The sequence below is a fragment of the Motacilla alba genome, chromosome 3 (assembly GCF_015832195.1).
Source record: "Motacilla alba alba isolate MOTALB_02 chromosome 3, Motacilla_alba_V1.0_pri, whole genome shotgun sequence".
In the NCBI taxonomy this organism is placed as follows: Eukaryota; Metazoa; Chordata; class Aves; order Passeriformes; family Motacillidae; genus Motacilla; species Motacilla alba.
Genome location: NC_052018.1, coordinates 91,169,845 through 91,185,477, shown reverse-complemented (window position 1 = coordinate 91,185,477; position 15,633 = coordinate 91,169,845). Strand labels below are relative to the sequence as shown.

Sequence of the window (15,633 nt, the reverse complement as noted above, 5' to 3'; positions counted from 1 at the left end):
AAGACATAACTATCTTCTGTTGTACCTCGTTTCTGAGGTAGGCACAGCATCACCATGCTGTTTGTGCTTGGATTGTACTAATTATTCATCACATTATTCTCGGGCAGTAACATAATGGTTGTCATTTTAAGGTAGGGAGACTTGTCTGGAGATGTTAAGCAATACACTTAGAAATGAGTTAGAATTCCTCTCCCTTGTGCTTGGACTACCAGCTCTAACTGTTGCTCATCAGTGATGGCACAATTCAATGCTTGATAGATTCTAGAGCGTTAATTAAAGCAGTTGTTTAGCTAATTGCCTGGAAGATTGTGAATAAAAGCATATTTATTCCAAAGGCAAACAATCCATTTTTACCCAGTGAAGCATATCGGTTTTTATGGTGCGTAAAAATTGTTTCATTTCAGTTTTGAATATATTGTGTATTCGTCTGAAAGCCTTGTAGATGATCTGTTTCAACTGCATGGAAGCTTTTTTTCTTTAGCCAATTTTAATGTATCTGCTAACAAAAACCATACAAATAATTGAAAATGTGAAAAGTCATTGCTATTAAAAAGAAAAGGTGTTTACTGTACTGGTCTGTGGGACTACCACCATGTTTGGTGATATGAAACTTTTGTACTGTTTCCAGATGTTAGCATTGTTCTATTGTCACCTAAAGGTGAAAGAAAGGCTATCTTTATGGTGCCTTTGCCTTATTTTGTGAAAAATGTGGTAACAGAGCAGGTGGTTTCAGTGTATATACACATTTAAAATTAAAATAAAGTCTAAAGCGGTCGGGATCTAAACTGATCCATGAGAGGTGGATGGTGTAGGTCTTCTGTGGAAGACTGGGAACACATTAGAGTTAGTAACAACTTATTGCAGGGTAATTTACCATCAAACTGATAGCTTTTTCTCAAAGAAAAAATGCTTATTATCTAATGGAAGAGGTTAGGTAAGGGTGGAATTATAGCTGAAGGACTGAGATGGGAATTTCGAGTTTGATTTAGAGGTTTTCTTTCTGAGCTCTTTACTCATGATAGTTCTCTTGACTTCATATAGGCTTTCAAAAATGATGATTTATTTAGAGAAGGGATCTAAAAGAACCTGGGTGAAGTCAGTAAACTAATACATATTTTGATGCTTTGGATTTAAGGCTTGCTACGGGCAAGGTATTACTTATAAGACAAGAGACCATTCCTTTCACAACTTGATAGATATGAATGTATTTCCATGTCATTGGTCTTAAGAGAGATGGGCAGTGATGATATAGCGCAGCAGAAGTTTGGGAGGAAAACTAATTTCAAAACAAGAAAACTACAGCTTTTCATTATCAAGGTAACAAGTGAATATTCCTTTTTTTGTTAGCATTATGTATTGGAAAACAGGGGGAAAAAAAGACCCCTCTTGTAAATGAACTCGTAACTTTCTCCTACACACTCCAATTGTGCCCAGCCTGAGCTGGGGTGCAACCAGTGAAATCCTGGCAGGGGGCTGCTCCTCAGCTGGATTTTGGTGTACAGGCCCTGCACTGTAGTGCCCAGACTGGTGCAAATGCTATCCTTGCAGTATTCCACAGCAGGGATTTCACTGCTGCCCCGAGCTCATGCAGACGTGAACATGGGGAGGGTGTGAGGAAATGGCTCTTTTCTTCCTTCCAGTGAGAAACAGATGAACTTTCATGCCTTGTCATTGTTATGTTGGGGATAACTAATTGTACTCTTCTTGGTTTGGACTCTGTTTAGCTGCAGCCTGTAGCTGCACTGATATGTGATGCAGGATGTTTTTATTGACACAACAGAGGGTAAATGTTAGCCAGATTAAGAAGAATCAACAACACAGATGTAAGAAACAGATCGTTCATGTGACAGTTAAAAGGAGGAAGGGAAAAACCATTTCCTCTTAATTAATTTCTTTGAAAGGGATCAGAAAAGAACATGAACCGAGAATGAAGCACCTTTCTTGATTTTTAAAAAAAGAATTTTATTGATATTTAAAGGAGACTTGTCACATAGAACACTTTTAAAGTATGATTTATTCTTATGAAGTTTTGTTAGGCTGTTGTAATTAAGAAAAATATAATGGAAAAAGTTATCAGTTAAATATTTCAAAGTTGATTTTTTTCCCGACAGTTTTTTCCCCCAAGTGCAAAAGTAGAAGAAAGTTGACTGCATGAATGAGATGTCTGTTCTCTTACATTTTTGATGGAAATAGTGCTGTTAATGAAAGCAATGCTGTTGATTTTCTGTAGGCAAAGGAGACGTTTTTGGTGATGTGTTCTGGAAGGAGTCGACTCTCGCCCAGTCCTGTGCTAATGTAAGGGCTTTGACTTACTGTGATCTTCATGTGATTAAAAGGGATGCCTTGCAGAAAGTGCTGGAGTTCTACACAGCCTTTTCACACTCCTTCTCCAGAAATCTCATTTTGACCTACAACTTGAGAAAAAGGGTAAGTAGCTGTGATTTTAACATACATCATGTAAATTATCTCACTTTTAAGGACTGTCTGCATGAAAAAACTGAATGGCTTGAATTCTGGAATTTTTTGTGGACCCCTTTTATAAGACGACTTTTCAGAGCTTGCCTAAGAGAGCCTGCTGGCATACAGAGTCAAAGGCTGTGAGTATTTATTCCAGTGCTAGCTTCAGAGGGGGCTAGACTTTGTGTATATGAAAGTACCATACATTTCCAGGAAGCAGACAGGTCCCAGCATATATGGAAACTGTCATTCACTTGTGATAAACAGTGTTCACTACTTAATGCAACTTCAGTTTGTAAAGCAGCTAAAAATAGTTTAGAAGTGCTGCCTGAAACCACAAGGAAAATGACGGGGAAGATATAAAATATAATATATGGAACAAAAGTCAAGTACAGTAGACATGATAGAAAAGTAATATGAACATTCTATCAAGAGTTGTTTCTTTTATTATAAATCACATTTTGGAATTACTTTGCTTATCTATGATATTTTCATTTTCTTATCCTTGATTTTTTGGCTCTTTTCATTCCTTGTTGTGTGCTGTTTCAAGTTATTTTGTCAAATGCAAGCAATCATAATGTAATAGCCCAGTTTAAATCCTAGTGTAATCTTCAGTGAACAACCTCTGCAGAAATTTATTAAAACTGTAGTGGGTATAATTCAGATGATACAATTTTATGATGCAAGGTAGAAGACAATAATATTACATTGGAAAGAACATTAGAGAACCTGTACTTTCTTTATAAGGGATTTGAGATGAGCTAAAGAAATATGTTTGATAGGAGAATTTTTTGTTCCTAAAAATAATTGTCCATAGTAATTTCCAGGTGCCAAGTGAGTCCTAGATAATTAGACCTGAAAAAAGAGAAATCTTTTAATATTTTAAATCTCTTTTATAAAATTACACTTTACAACTACTTTTTAAAGATTTTTTTTTTAATATATAGAGTTGGCCCACAGAAAGTAAAGTAGTGTGATATTTTTTATCTCCATATGTTATCAGTATAAAGAATTCAGCTTTTTAGTGTTGGATGAAAGAAGAATATTTCACACTTTGGTGAAATAAATCAGAGCTCTGGTAGAAAATTGATGTGATTAAAAACTAAGAAGCAAATTTTTACTTGGGGATTTCCTCCTAAGTAATTTTTTTCAAGTGAAGATACACAGCTGCAAGCATATTAAGAGACATGTCCTCTTAATAAACAGCTCCTTACCTGGTCTTAGTTAATGTAAGAAATAAAATAAATGGAAGATTTTGACATTGCTGTCACCTCAAGAATCAGTATCACTGACTGACATATTTTATAATTAACTCCGTGGCTAATGTGGTAAGATGCTCTCAGAATATATAACTACTTTTTTTCTTTCCTCAAATCTGTAGAAATAGCAAGCTTTGAGGCTTAGAAGGACCAACTTTTTCAAAACTCATAGTAATGCTAGCAGAATTCACATCATTTTGGACCTGATCTGAGCCACAAGGCCCAGCTTTAGAATCAAATATCTGCTCCAGAAGTGCCATTGTCCCTCCATATTTATTGGCATTGCTTTTCCCAGCCTGGGTTACAAAACATTTTTTCACTGTAGCATCACAAATTCTGCGCTGTCAATTTTCTACACAAAATGTTCCTAATAAAAATGTACATCTTCTGATAGCAATTTCCATCCAGTTATTCAAATAATTGGATTTTAATTGAGTTGCAGTCAGCAGAAAAGTGGCATTGATTGATAATGGAATTGAGAATTTGATGGTTCCAAGTTAACAGACTGTAACACTATTTTATTAAAAGAAGGCTGATTGCAATCAGAATGCAAATGTTAAATAATGGGAGTAATATATGCTCTTGGAAATGCATGGAAGGTACAATACTTTAGAGATTTGAGGTGATGCACGTTAAAAGACAATCTTTTAGAATTTAGAATTTACTCTGGTTTAAATATCTGTGATTTTGTTTTTTATAGAAATAGCTCCCCAGCCTGTCGCTTCTAACACTTTTCTGGTCTATTTCTGCAAGTGGAATTTTATAGAATTAAGATGAACTGATACCTTCTGCCTTCTGTTAGTTACATTTGTGATGTATTGCATATCCTTTGGAGTATAAATACCAGAATTACACTTTTCATTTCAAGAAACTGTTCCATCTCTGGCTCCAAAACTGTTCAACTATTGAAATGTAGATTCTGTATATTCCTCCCAAATATTTTAATACAGATTCCAAATACCTGAAAAAGCAGCTTTGGGGATTTTTTTTTTTTTTCAGAAAGATCTCATATTTTTAGACTTGGTTATTCCTATGAGGTGTCCCCATCTTCAGGGCACATATGCCTTTGGTTGGCTGTGGTACTGAGTCCCACTATGCAAGGCTAGGTGTAGCCTGGTTGCACTCAGCTTAAGTGAGCTCTAGCCTTGATCCATTTTTTTTTTTTTTTGCTGTATTCACATATTCCTTGGGTGCTGGGTCTCCTCCAGTGATCCCTGGAGGAGCTGGAGCTCCCTGTCCCAGGCCCTTTGGTGCCAGTGAAGGGATGTTCCCTTATGGCTGGTCTGGATCCACCGCTGGTGACTGTGACAGAAATAAGCAGACATGCAGGTACATTGGAAGGCACCCAAACTGCTCAGTTGGTTTTGACCTTAGCTAACCTAGAGCTGGATTTAGGCAAAGTAAAGGGCCACATTCCTTGTGCTGTTCTTCCTGCTTGTCTTGAAAGTGGTTTGAGCTGGGCTGGGAGGGCAGGGCACTTCTGGTATGTGTATCCCCTTTATGCCTTCCATAGAGCGGGCCGGCTGGTATAAAATGGTGCTGCCTGTGATACTTAAAGACTTTGGGGCCAAGGGGAAAGTTTCCAGCGCTCTGTGCCTGGCATGTCATTGTTGTCCCTGTCTGTGCTGTGAAAGCAGTTTCCTTTCACTCACTTTCTCAAGAAATGCCAGTGAAATATCCTCTTTTCTAAAAGTGTCATTTTGCTGTCAGGTGACTCCCTGAGCAGTTTCCTCAAGTGACTAAAATCCCTCCTGAAGTTATTAGTTGTCTAGTTACCTCAGAGTGGAGCTCAGACTTAGGAAACTTTTTATTTTTCCTAAAGGAAAAGAGAAAACACACCTTTAATTAACTCCTTCTGCTGCCAGTCTCTGAATTTTTCATCTAAGTGGGAACAGGGGGATAATCATCTGCTCTATCTCTCTTTCCACCATCCTAAGAAACTGAAAATGCAGTCTGTGCCTGCAGGTGCTACGTGTTGGACTTGAAGACTTTGTACCTGAAAGGAAGCTGAGAGAAGTTTTTCAGAGCAATACTTGTTGTAACAATGTTCTGAAATTAAAGCAGCAGGTTAACTTGGTGTTTCTCTCCATTTTTGGAATCTTTGAGGGGAACCAGAGTGTAGACACTGGGGGTGTTGTGGGGTAGTCAAGTGACAAACTCGCCCTCATGAAGGGTATGCTGGACAAAAGAAATGCTGCAAGTTGGGAGGGCAGCAGGATTCACAGCCTGGATGGAGGAGGTCTGGTTGTTCCCACCAAATATTTAAACACTTCTGGGTTTCCAAATTGGATGTCATAGCTCCAGGCTGGTAGAACTATAAGAAGAGAAAAGCTTCCTCCATAGCTACCTGTCATTGTCTTTGGCTTGTGGTGGGGTGCAAGTTTGCTGTCTTTAAGCATGGGAAAGGCCTTTGGCAAATGTTCTGGCTTTGGCAGTTGTTTCTTTCCATGTGCACGAGCTTTGTGACCAATATTAACTTCCACTGGGTTGTACCACCCTGTGTTTGCTCGTTTCATTCTGCTGCAGCCATAAATGATGTTATAGCTTAAATGTCTGCTCACACTACATAAAAGGGAGAATTCTTATACATAATTTATTAAGCTGAGATTTCTCTAGTAAGCCATTTTAGCCTGGATAGAGATTAAATGACTAATTCTGAATACTTTGGAGTGTCATGATAGAAAGCACGAGTAGCTTTCCCAGAAGCTGAAATTTGTATCCTGAAATAAAAGAAGGAAGGCAGTAGGATCTAGGTATGTTACCAGGATTTTGTTGGAGTGAAAGAAGTGGCAAAGAATGTTCTGCATTTTTACAAATCAAACATGATTTAGTGAGTTAGAGCCAAAGCTCCTAGTCAGAACATACTTGAGAGAGCAGTGATTGTAAGAGAATAGTCTCTCTCTTTGGCAGGTGTAAGATGACTTGCTTTTGTACATGTAGAGGTGTGTTTATTCTATGGTATTCCAACTGTGCCAGTGGATAGGACTCCCAGCATCTCTTTCAAAAAGCAATTTTAAAATGTAATTGTGCTTTCCTCTTCAACATTAGCTTAATCTTTCTTCTTTTGATAGTGTGAGCTCTAACTAGAGAGAGAACCTCTCTCAAATCATACATTTCAGCTAGGAGTGCCTCAAGCCCCAATTTTAAATCTCAGGGGGTATTTGAAGCAGTTTGTTTTCAAAGGGGCAGTCCATGGCCTTATATTCTGCCTTTTCACATGACAAGTTTTAAATTTCTTTTTCATGATAGAGGTTCAAAATGGTATCCCAGATTTTTTTCTGGTGCACAAAAGCCAGAATTGCTGGAAGGTTTCAACAAAGATTTTTTACACTGAGAAGAGAAAGGTTTTAATTTTAGAATATTGTCCCATTTGATGATGGATTTTGTAATGGTCAAACTGACAGCCTGGTTCTTTCTCCTGCGTTTGTACTCACCAAAACAATCCCACAAATCCTGTGGGAAGAGGATTTTGATGTTTGACTGGCATGCATTTACAGCACTGAAAACTGAGGACGTTGGACATGACTGAGATGTCTGGAAGGGCCTGTGGCTTGTGAATTATGCCAAATTCCCAAGGAGGCAAAGTTGTCAATTTCCAAAAAAACTGTCCAAACATAAATAAACAGTTAAGCACTGTGTTCTTTCCCATGCTGCTTTTTAAAAGCTGTTCAGGGAGTTGGATGCTCTTGTATACACAGTTTCTTTATGTCAATCTAAACAAAATGTATTTTATTCTGGTACATCATTATAAGATTCCATATTGCGCTTCTGCATCTTTTCTCTGGCTTTGGACATCTTAACTTCTGTTTCTAATGGAGAACTGTTTAGCCCTCAGATTTTTTGGTCAAAGAGACTTTACACTCTGTACTGAAAATGCTCTGAGGCACTGTGTGTCATAAAGTTTGCCCGTCTTCTGTGGAGGATTTTAGTGCTTTGTCTGTCAACGAATTGAAGCCTCATGCTCTTGGGAGGACACGCCCTTGGATTTCTTCCTTCTCCTCCTCTGTAGTTTGTTGGACCCCTCCAGGTAAAGTGTTACCACCCACCCTTACAGAAGATTTGATGAACTGCAAGCCTTTAACATTCATACACCTACAGTGATTGTTGATGTATGTGATTGTGTTCAAGACAAAGTGATTCCATTATCTATTTTCTGAAAGTTCCAAATTCTAAACTTTTTTTCTGTTCTATTTAATGCCTATGGCCTGGAGCCCTAGAGAGAGGAAGATCAGGCTACAAATAGTTTACATAGTGGGGATGTGTGTGTACAGTAGAAAACACAATTAACTAGGAAGTTTAAAACACTGTGATGGATTGACCTTGGCTGGTTACCAGGTGCCCACCAAGCCTCTCTATCACTTCCCCCTTCTCAACAGAACAGGGAGAGGAAAATAAGAAAAGTTTGTGAATTAAGGACAAGGAGATGACTTACCAATTGCCATCATGGGCAAAATAAATTTGACTGAAGGAAATTAATTTAATTTATTAGCAATTAATCAGAGTGGGATAATGACAGATAAGGAAAAAATCTAAAAAACACTTTATGCCCATTCCTTCCCTTCTTCCCAGGCACAAATTCACTCCCAAGTCTTCTATCTCCTTCCCCGGAGCAGTACAGGGAGGTGAGGAATGGGGGCTGCGGTCAGTTCCTAATGTTTGTTCTCTGCCATTCCCTTCTCTTCACACTCTTCCCCCGCTCCAGCATGAGGTCCCTCTCATGGGAGACAGTCCTTCACAAACCTGTCCAATGCGTGTCCTTCCCACAGGCAGCCGTTCTTCAGGAAGTGCCCCAGTGCAGGTCCCTTCCACAGGGGGCAGTCCTTCAGGAGCAGACTGCTCCAGTATGCATCCCTTGGGGAGCCACAGGTCCTGGCCAGAAGACCTGCTCCTTCCAAGGCCCCCTCAGTGGCCTGCAGGTGGACGTTTGCTCCACCATGGGCTTCTATGAGCCAGAGGGGATAACGTGCAGCTCCACAGTCCTCACCATGGTCATCACCATGGGTTGCAGGAAAATCTCTGCTCCAGCCCCTGGTGTGCCTCCTCCCCCTCCTTCTTCTTTGCTCGTGGTGTCTGCAGAGTTTCTTTCAGATATTCTCGCTTCTGTCTCTCAGCTGCTGCAGTGCAGGGTTTTTTACTCTTTCCTGCATGTGTTACCACGGAGGTGCTGCTGCCATCGCCGATGGGCTCGGCTCTCGCCCGCGCTGGGTCTGCCTTGGAGCAAACCACAGCTCCAAGTGTCCTACACGGGGACAGGTTCTGGTGCCTTCTCACAGAAGCCACCTCTGCAGCCTGTCTGCCATCAAACCCTTGCCACATAAACCCAAACCAGACAACAAAACTGTTCTGTTGCTGTTACTCACTACATGCTATGTTGTCATGTAAATTTTAGCTTTGACTTAGATTAAGCTCTGCGGGTAAGTAGCAAAATGCTTCTTCAGAATGCTCTTAAATGACTAATCCCTTCTAAACTGATTTAATGAATTCATCACATGTTTGAGATGCCTTCTGCTACTATGAATAATGAGTAATTTTCATACATTTAGGTGCTGTAGTATAATATCTGCACAGTTGTTATAAAGAAGTAACTTAGTATGCCATGCAGAGCAAGCTGTGTATTCCTTCATAGAAATATTGAGTTGTTGAAATTCTGATAGGCCATTCACTAGCAAATCCCATTAAAAGTAATGTAGTCATCAATAGATATTATTAATCATCAATAAAATTGATGGAAGGGCTGGTATGGGTGAAGTTCAAATCCCAAATCACCTTAAAATGGAAGAATATGATTCTTTTATGAAGCTGATGCTAAAACCATAACTGCTTTGAGGTATCTTCAAGAGATAAAGAGGTAAAGAGAATATTTCCTGTTCTTTGCTATTGTAGATTTATAGGTTTTCCCATGCTGGTAACTAAATTCTTAACTATCATTTGCATTCTGATCACTGAATTAGGAATTGAATTTGTGCTGACTAAATTTGTAAATCTAGAATTTTGGCTATTTCACAATGTGTTTTCTAAGTATGGAAAATGATGTCAATATTTTGTCAATAAAGACATTCCAATTCTATGTCAGTACTTGGAATAAAAATGCAGTAAACACAGAGAGTTCTGGTCAACCAGAAATTGGGGTTAAGCACTTCGTTCATCAATGCAGAAACTGAATTGGTGCTTTATTTGTTTTTATCACGTTTGGAGGAGACCTGCTTGAGTTGTTTTTGAAAGGTTTTTTTTTTCTTAGTTACCTAGAAAATACTCAGCCTTAAATATGAAATAAAAAATTCTGATTTTTTAAAATCTGTAGAGTGTTCATAAAGTCTTTCTATATATGGGAAAGCTGTTTCAAGTAGATGAAAAATGCCCTTAACAAGGCTGATGGTGAATTAAAATAAAACTTGTTTTCATACTCTTTTAATCCTTAAAAAAGACGTATTTGGCTTTTGTGAAGCTATTTTCAGATGGGTAATAGAAAGTTGACATAAAAAAAAAGATTTTGTCTCATTTAAACATGAGACATACACCCACACCAACTTGTTTATCCCAACAGAAGAAAATGCATTACTTTGATTTTTACCCTCCTCCACCCACGTAGACTAAAGCGCAGAAATAATTTTAATACAGAGAAAGGTTAGCCAGAGTGAATGAGGATTCCCCAGAATAGCTTCCCCAAGCCTTTTTAAAACAGCAAATGCATTTCCTAGGAACTGAGGAAGTTCTAAATGTTAGTCCACCACCAGGGACAGAAGACAACAATCCAGAAGAGTGTAGCTGCTCTTACACAGTCTGGGAATCTAGTCTTCCTTGTGAAAACAGTGAAAGGAAGGATTAATCCCAATTTTAAACTCATGCCTTTCCTTACTAATGTGTTGATTTAGAGAAATAGAAGTGCAATATGTGGAGTTGGTCTGCGTGGTGTGTTCAGTATGTATGGGCACTCCACCAGCTGCTCACAGTCAAGTGTTGTGAGGTCCTTTAGTCCAATCCTCCACCCAGCTTGCAAAGAGGGGACATTCCAGGGGAATTCAAGGAATTCCTACCCTTACTCCAAACCAGTCATCTGCTTACAATGACTCAATGACAAGAGTTTGAAAATTTTTCTGTGTTTCCAATTTAAAAAATAAGGTATGAAGTTTTTTTGGTGCCTGCCACCTCTGTCTGTATATAAGAGTGTGTGTGTGTGTGTGTGTGTGTATGCACATATGTACAGTGACTGACTTACTGCTGAAGCTCCCGAGTAATTCCAATGTCACACGCTCTTTCTAATATATTCATGCTACTATCCAGGTTCTTCTGCATGTATGTGCCACGTTCTATTATGTATTATAACTGCACTAATTATATTAATGCCATGGTAACCTCTGTGGCCTGGTGGTTTTATGTTTTGGTATAACTTGGTGCTTCACTGTGAAGCACTACTGATCAAGCAAAAGACAGAACAGTGACTTGATACCCTACTGTATTATTTTTTTCTAGAAATGGTCTTTCTGGTCTGGGAAGCAGCTGGATCCAGGACAAACTTATTAAAAGGAAATTATTTCCTGGCATAATGGCTTTGACCTTCGGGTCTTCTCTAGGGTCGCTAAGGGCTGAACTCATATGACTGCAGATCCAAACACAACCTGTTCAAGGAAATCCATGAAGGAGAGAAAATGCAGATAACTGTGCAACGTGAAAGCTGAGTTACGTTGGCCAACCTACATGCTTGAGCAATCAAACTTTCAAGTTGGGATCACTCTAATGGATCACTCTAGGTGATCCAATTGATCCTTTTCTGGCATTGCAATGAAAGCTGAGATAACTGCTCCCTATGGGAAAACAAACAAACAAACAAACAAAAAAGGAAAGCATAAGTTCTCTAAGTTCTGGAGGTTGCAGCTAGTGTTGTGTAGAGACTTTGTGATCCTGGCTCCAGACCAAATGCTTCCTCCAGGTCCTCTTTTCTTGCTGAAATGTTCTTTCCTGTTTTCTTGCTGAAATGTTGAGACTTTTATCATAACTATGATAAAAGCTCTTGGACAGTGAGACAAAGGAGGTTCTTCCCCTCTCTGTGTGCCTCAGCCAGGTCTCCATAGCTCTTCTGAGGGCTCTATTTGCTATGCCACGATGGGCATAAAAGAAGTAGTTCACCTTAAATGCAACAAAAAAATCCTGTTAAGATTTTGTGTGAACCAAAGCAGTTTCCCAGCTTGATTGGGGAAAAGATGAGCAGTAAACACTTAGAGGTCAAACTAACCTATGTGGGTAGACAGCTGATGTTTTTCCTGTATCCATCCTTGAGAATCAGCCTTTTAGCTGCCTCTGGATGAGCATCTTGTGGGGGAGAGCAGCCAGGAGCGTGCCACATTCCTCAGCCTCAGGCCTGCTTTGAGAAGTCATGAAGGTAACAGGGTGTCTGATGTCAACCAGCTCCACAGGCTGCTGCCCATTCCAGCGGGGCTTTGGAGTGTTTGATTGCTGCATCTGAAGTGGAGTAACGACAAGGCATGGCCCAGTGAGAGTTTCTGAATTTGAAATCCAGTAGCTTTGCCATCATGGGAATGAACCAATTTGAAAAAAAACTGGATAGGGCAGCTTGCCGCTCGTCTGCTGTAACTGTAGCTACCAACTGTTCCTTCAGCTGAAGTCAAGTGTTAAGGAGTGTGTTGGGCTGTGCCTCAGTATAAGAACTTTGAGAAATACGTTGAGAATAGGATCACAAATCATCCCCTCTTATTTGGTATTAATTTTGCAGCCAGCCACTGGGTTTTTGTTCAAACTGTGTATGATTCCTTTCTCAAAAGGAAGTGCACTTTTTTATGTGCTATGTCAAACATGTGTTTGAATTCAATTTTCAAACAGAAATATGACACTGATGTTGAATGTAAAATCTCTATACAAGTGAATGTAAAAGCGGTTTTTTGAGTAATTTTTTCTAAATTAGCAGACAGCAGAGGAGTCTTGGCTCCACTTGAAAATATTAGTATCCTCCCTTTTATAGTGGCTTTTTTTGTTGTTCCCATTAATTTTCTCTTTTGCTTTTTACATTACAAAACGGGGCGTGAACTTCAGCATCTTGTGCGTTTATATATGTGTATATATAAAAATATAAGGACACACACACACAAATATAAATATATATATAAAAATATATATACACATATACAGCACATATACAGTGGTATGCTACTCTGAGTATACTCAGTGTGCCAAAATGCTGTCCTTATAGGACTTGGAATGGGAATTTCACTATCCACAAACAGCCATGCAGCTGGACTTGCAGGGATCATAATTAAGCACAGGTCCAAACCCATTGTCTCTCTATGCAGCTGTGAGACTGCATAATGTTTTCACTAAATTTTTATCAGGGGCTAAGTCTGCTAAATCCATTTTTAATCAGTATAGCATTATGAATGTGAAAACCCAATACCCAATTAAAGAAGTGTTTGGACTTCAATACTACCATATACCTTTGTAATTCTTTTTGTTGCCATCTCCTGGGGTCTTTTCCAAACACAGAAAGCAAACACTCCCCACATGCACTTTTTCAAATCTTTGTGACTTGGCAAACCACATCTACATTTCCCCAGCATTCCCCAACCTGGCTTTGCCTTGCAATTCATCTGAATATGTTGTTCCTCCATCTTAAAATTTTAGAGGATGTGCTTCCACCATTCTGACTTACCTATTGGTTGGTAATTTCTCCCATATGCTCTGTAATAAATATACTACACAACAAAATTTTTTCATTATTCATTTGCACAGCTGATGTCAGAGAACCCGAGAAAATTTCTGCCACAATAATTTTGTAATACATCAGATGATTTACTTTTGTAAGCCTTGTCTTTGTGTGAAAATACAGAATTATGTTCCCCTTTTGGAACCTTATTTTTTACTTTAATTCTTTAAAAAACTCACAAAAAACCAAACACCAACAAAATACTTTAAAATGATCTAATGTTATACCCAGGTTGACTGGCATAGATACATCTGTGTCTCCCATCTTCAAGGTTGATGCCTGGATTTAGTATAAAATTTAATGTCATGTAATTCCAGCATTCTTTTTAGCGCTGCAGAAGTGAGGCACGTTGCAGTCATCCTCTAAGAAGGGAGATGTGCAATTTGTTGTTTTTCAAGGTTTTGCTGTTACTTCACAGTAACTGCAAAGATGTTATTTATGGCCAGTTATTATCTTGATTAATGAAAACAAAATTGCTGTTGATTTCCATCACATACTTGATCACATGGTTGGCTAGAGTGGAGATATGAGGATGCTGTAACCTTTGGTCATGCTAAGATGCAAAGCAATAACAGAGGAAGAAAATAATGTTGGCTCTAACAAATGGATATTGGTTTTGCCATTAGAAATTTGGTGTAGTCTAGAAATATTAACCTTTGGTTTTCCTTGCCTGCATTTTTCAAATTGCTCAAGCAGCAAGTCTTGTAGGAGTAAAAGTTTCAGTGGCTTACATGTTCTCAGTAATTATCCTGTACTCGTTCTGAAAGAGGAGATTCACATTTAGTCCAATGACAAATTCATGGGAGTGAATGGATGAAGAAATAATGAAAAGCTTTTATTTGGAATGTCACTTGGGATCAGTTATATCCTGTAACATAAAAGCATTACAGTGGTCTTTTTTAGCAACCTTGAAAATGGTCATTTGTGTTTGACAGTCAAAATAGTTCATAGATGACCTTCAGCATTCATACCCTAACCGTTCTGTAACACAGATGCAGCCATGAAGGGAGTCTGGAAAACTTGTGGCTTCTGGTTTGTAATATATTCCCAAAATTTATAAAAGTTTTCCTAAATTTGCAATTGCTCTGTCACTTATGTAGCATATTTGTTTGTGATGTGAAGGCATAACTTAAAAAATACTGAGGGGGTGTTTCTTGGTATGCTCTCTGAGAATCTTGTTGAATATTGCATATTGCTTGTTTCATCACATTTTCCAATCAGTAAGATTTTCCAAACCCCATCATGCTCTTCAGAGAACTGCTCAGAAAAAGCACACTTTGTAGAATTACAAGGGCCCTACCAAATTAGCTTTAAGAATATTTTCATTTTATTACATGTTGGAATTTCTTTACTGGACATTTTAAGGTATACAGATGGAGTACTTTGACCAGAGGGCTCATATGGGGCTATATTTCTTTATTTCTTTTTTATAAGATACTGAATGATTTATTGTCCTTCTGTGAGGGGAAACTGAAATGTAGAGGATTAAGTGACTTGCTGTCTTGTACAGTGATCCTCAGTGACAAGGAGGAATGGAACCAGGATTTTCTAGTCATATGTTCTACCCTGTCTTGAAGACCTTTGAAGGTCTGCAGCATGTGGCATAGGATGTTGAATTATGCTTTGTGTAGTGGAAGAGCAGACTCTAGTTTTGTGCTGCAGTCTTGCAAAGGGCCTTGTGTCTGCTTTGAAACAAAACCCAGCCTGTAAGTATTTAATAGTGCATGCAAGTGTGCTAAAGAAAGCAGCTGAATGAGCAAAAACAAGGACAGGGTTGTCAGGAGAGGCCAGAAAAATGGTGCTTGAAACACAGGCTTGGCCTTCTTCCCCTTGTTGAATGCTGCATATACCAAGAGAGCCTCTCAGCAGAGAAGCTAGTTAAGCAGAGAAAGAGGCAGGAGATGAGCGGAGCATCTGGAATCTCTCCATGGAGGTGGGTGACAGAAATCTGGATGAATGGAGCAGCTGATGCTCTGTTATCCACAGCTATAGGACAGCAGTTGGTGACTGGGGAGAGAGACAGCTCAGTGTTTCAGAGTTTTACTACACCAGGTGGACACAAAAACAATAAAGAGCAACCTCAAATTATCTCACCAACTTTTCCCCTATCTGGCCCCCAAAGAAACCCTTCAGACTGCATCATTTGACAGCCTGTCTGCCACTCCTTCCTGACAACAGAAGCTGCAATACAGTAACATCTACACT

General features: G+C 39.0%; 1 protein-coding gene across 2 annotated transcripts in view; it reads left to right on the top strand.

The window, feature by feature from the left end:
• KCNH1 (potassium voltage-gated channel subfamily H member 1) overlaps nucleotides 1–15,633 on the top strand; it is a 180,309-nt gene that overhangs the window by 97,817 nt on the left and 66,859 nt on the right. For both annotated transcript variants that reach the window (XR_005256291.1, XM_038131516.1), the window contains exon 10: nucleotides 2,231–2,427. Coding sequence is in view for 1 of the 2 variants with exons in the window: in XM_038131516.1 (XP_037987444.1) it covers nucleotides 2,231–2,427 (197 nt within the window). In the remaining variant the exon portion in view is untranslated. The remainder of the gene's footprint in view (nucleotides 1–2,230; nucleotides 2,428–15,633) is intronic.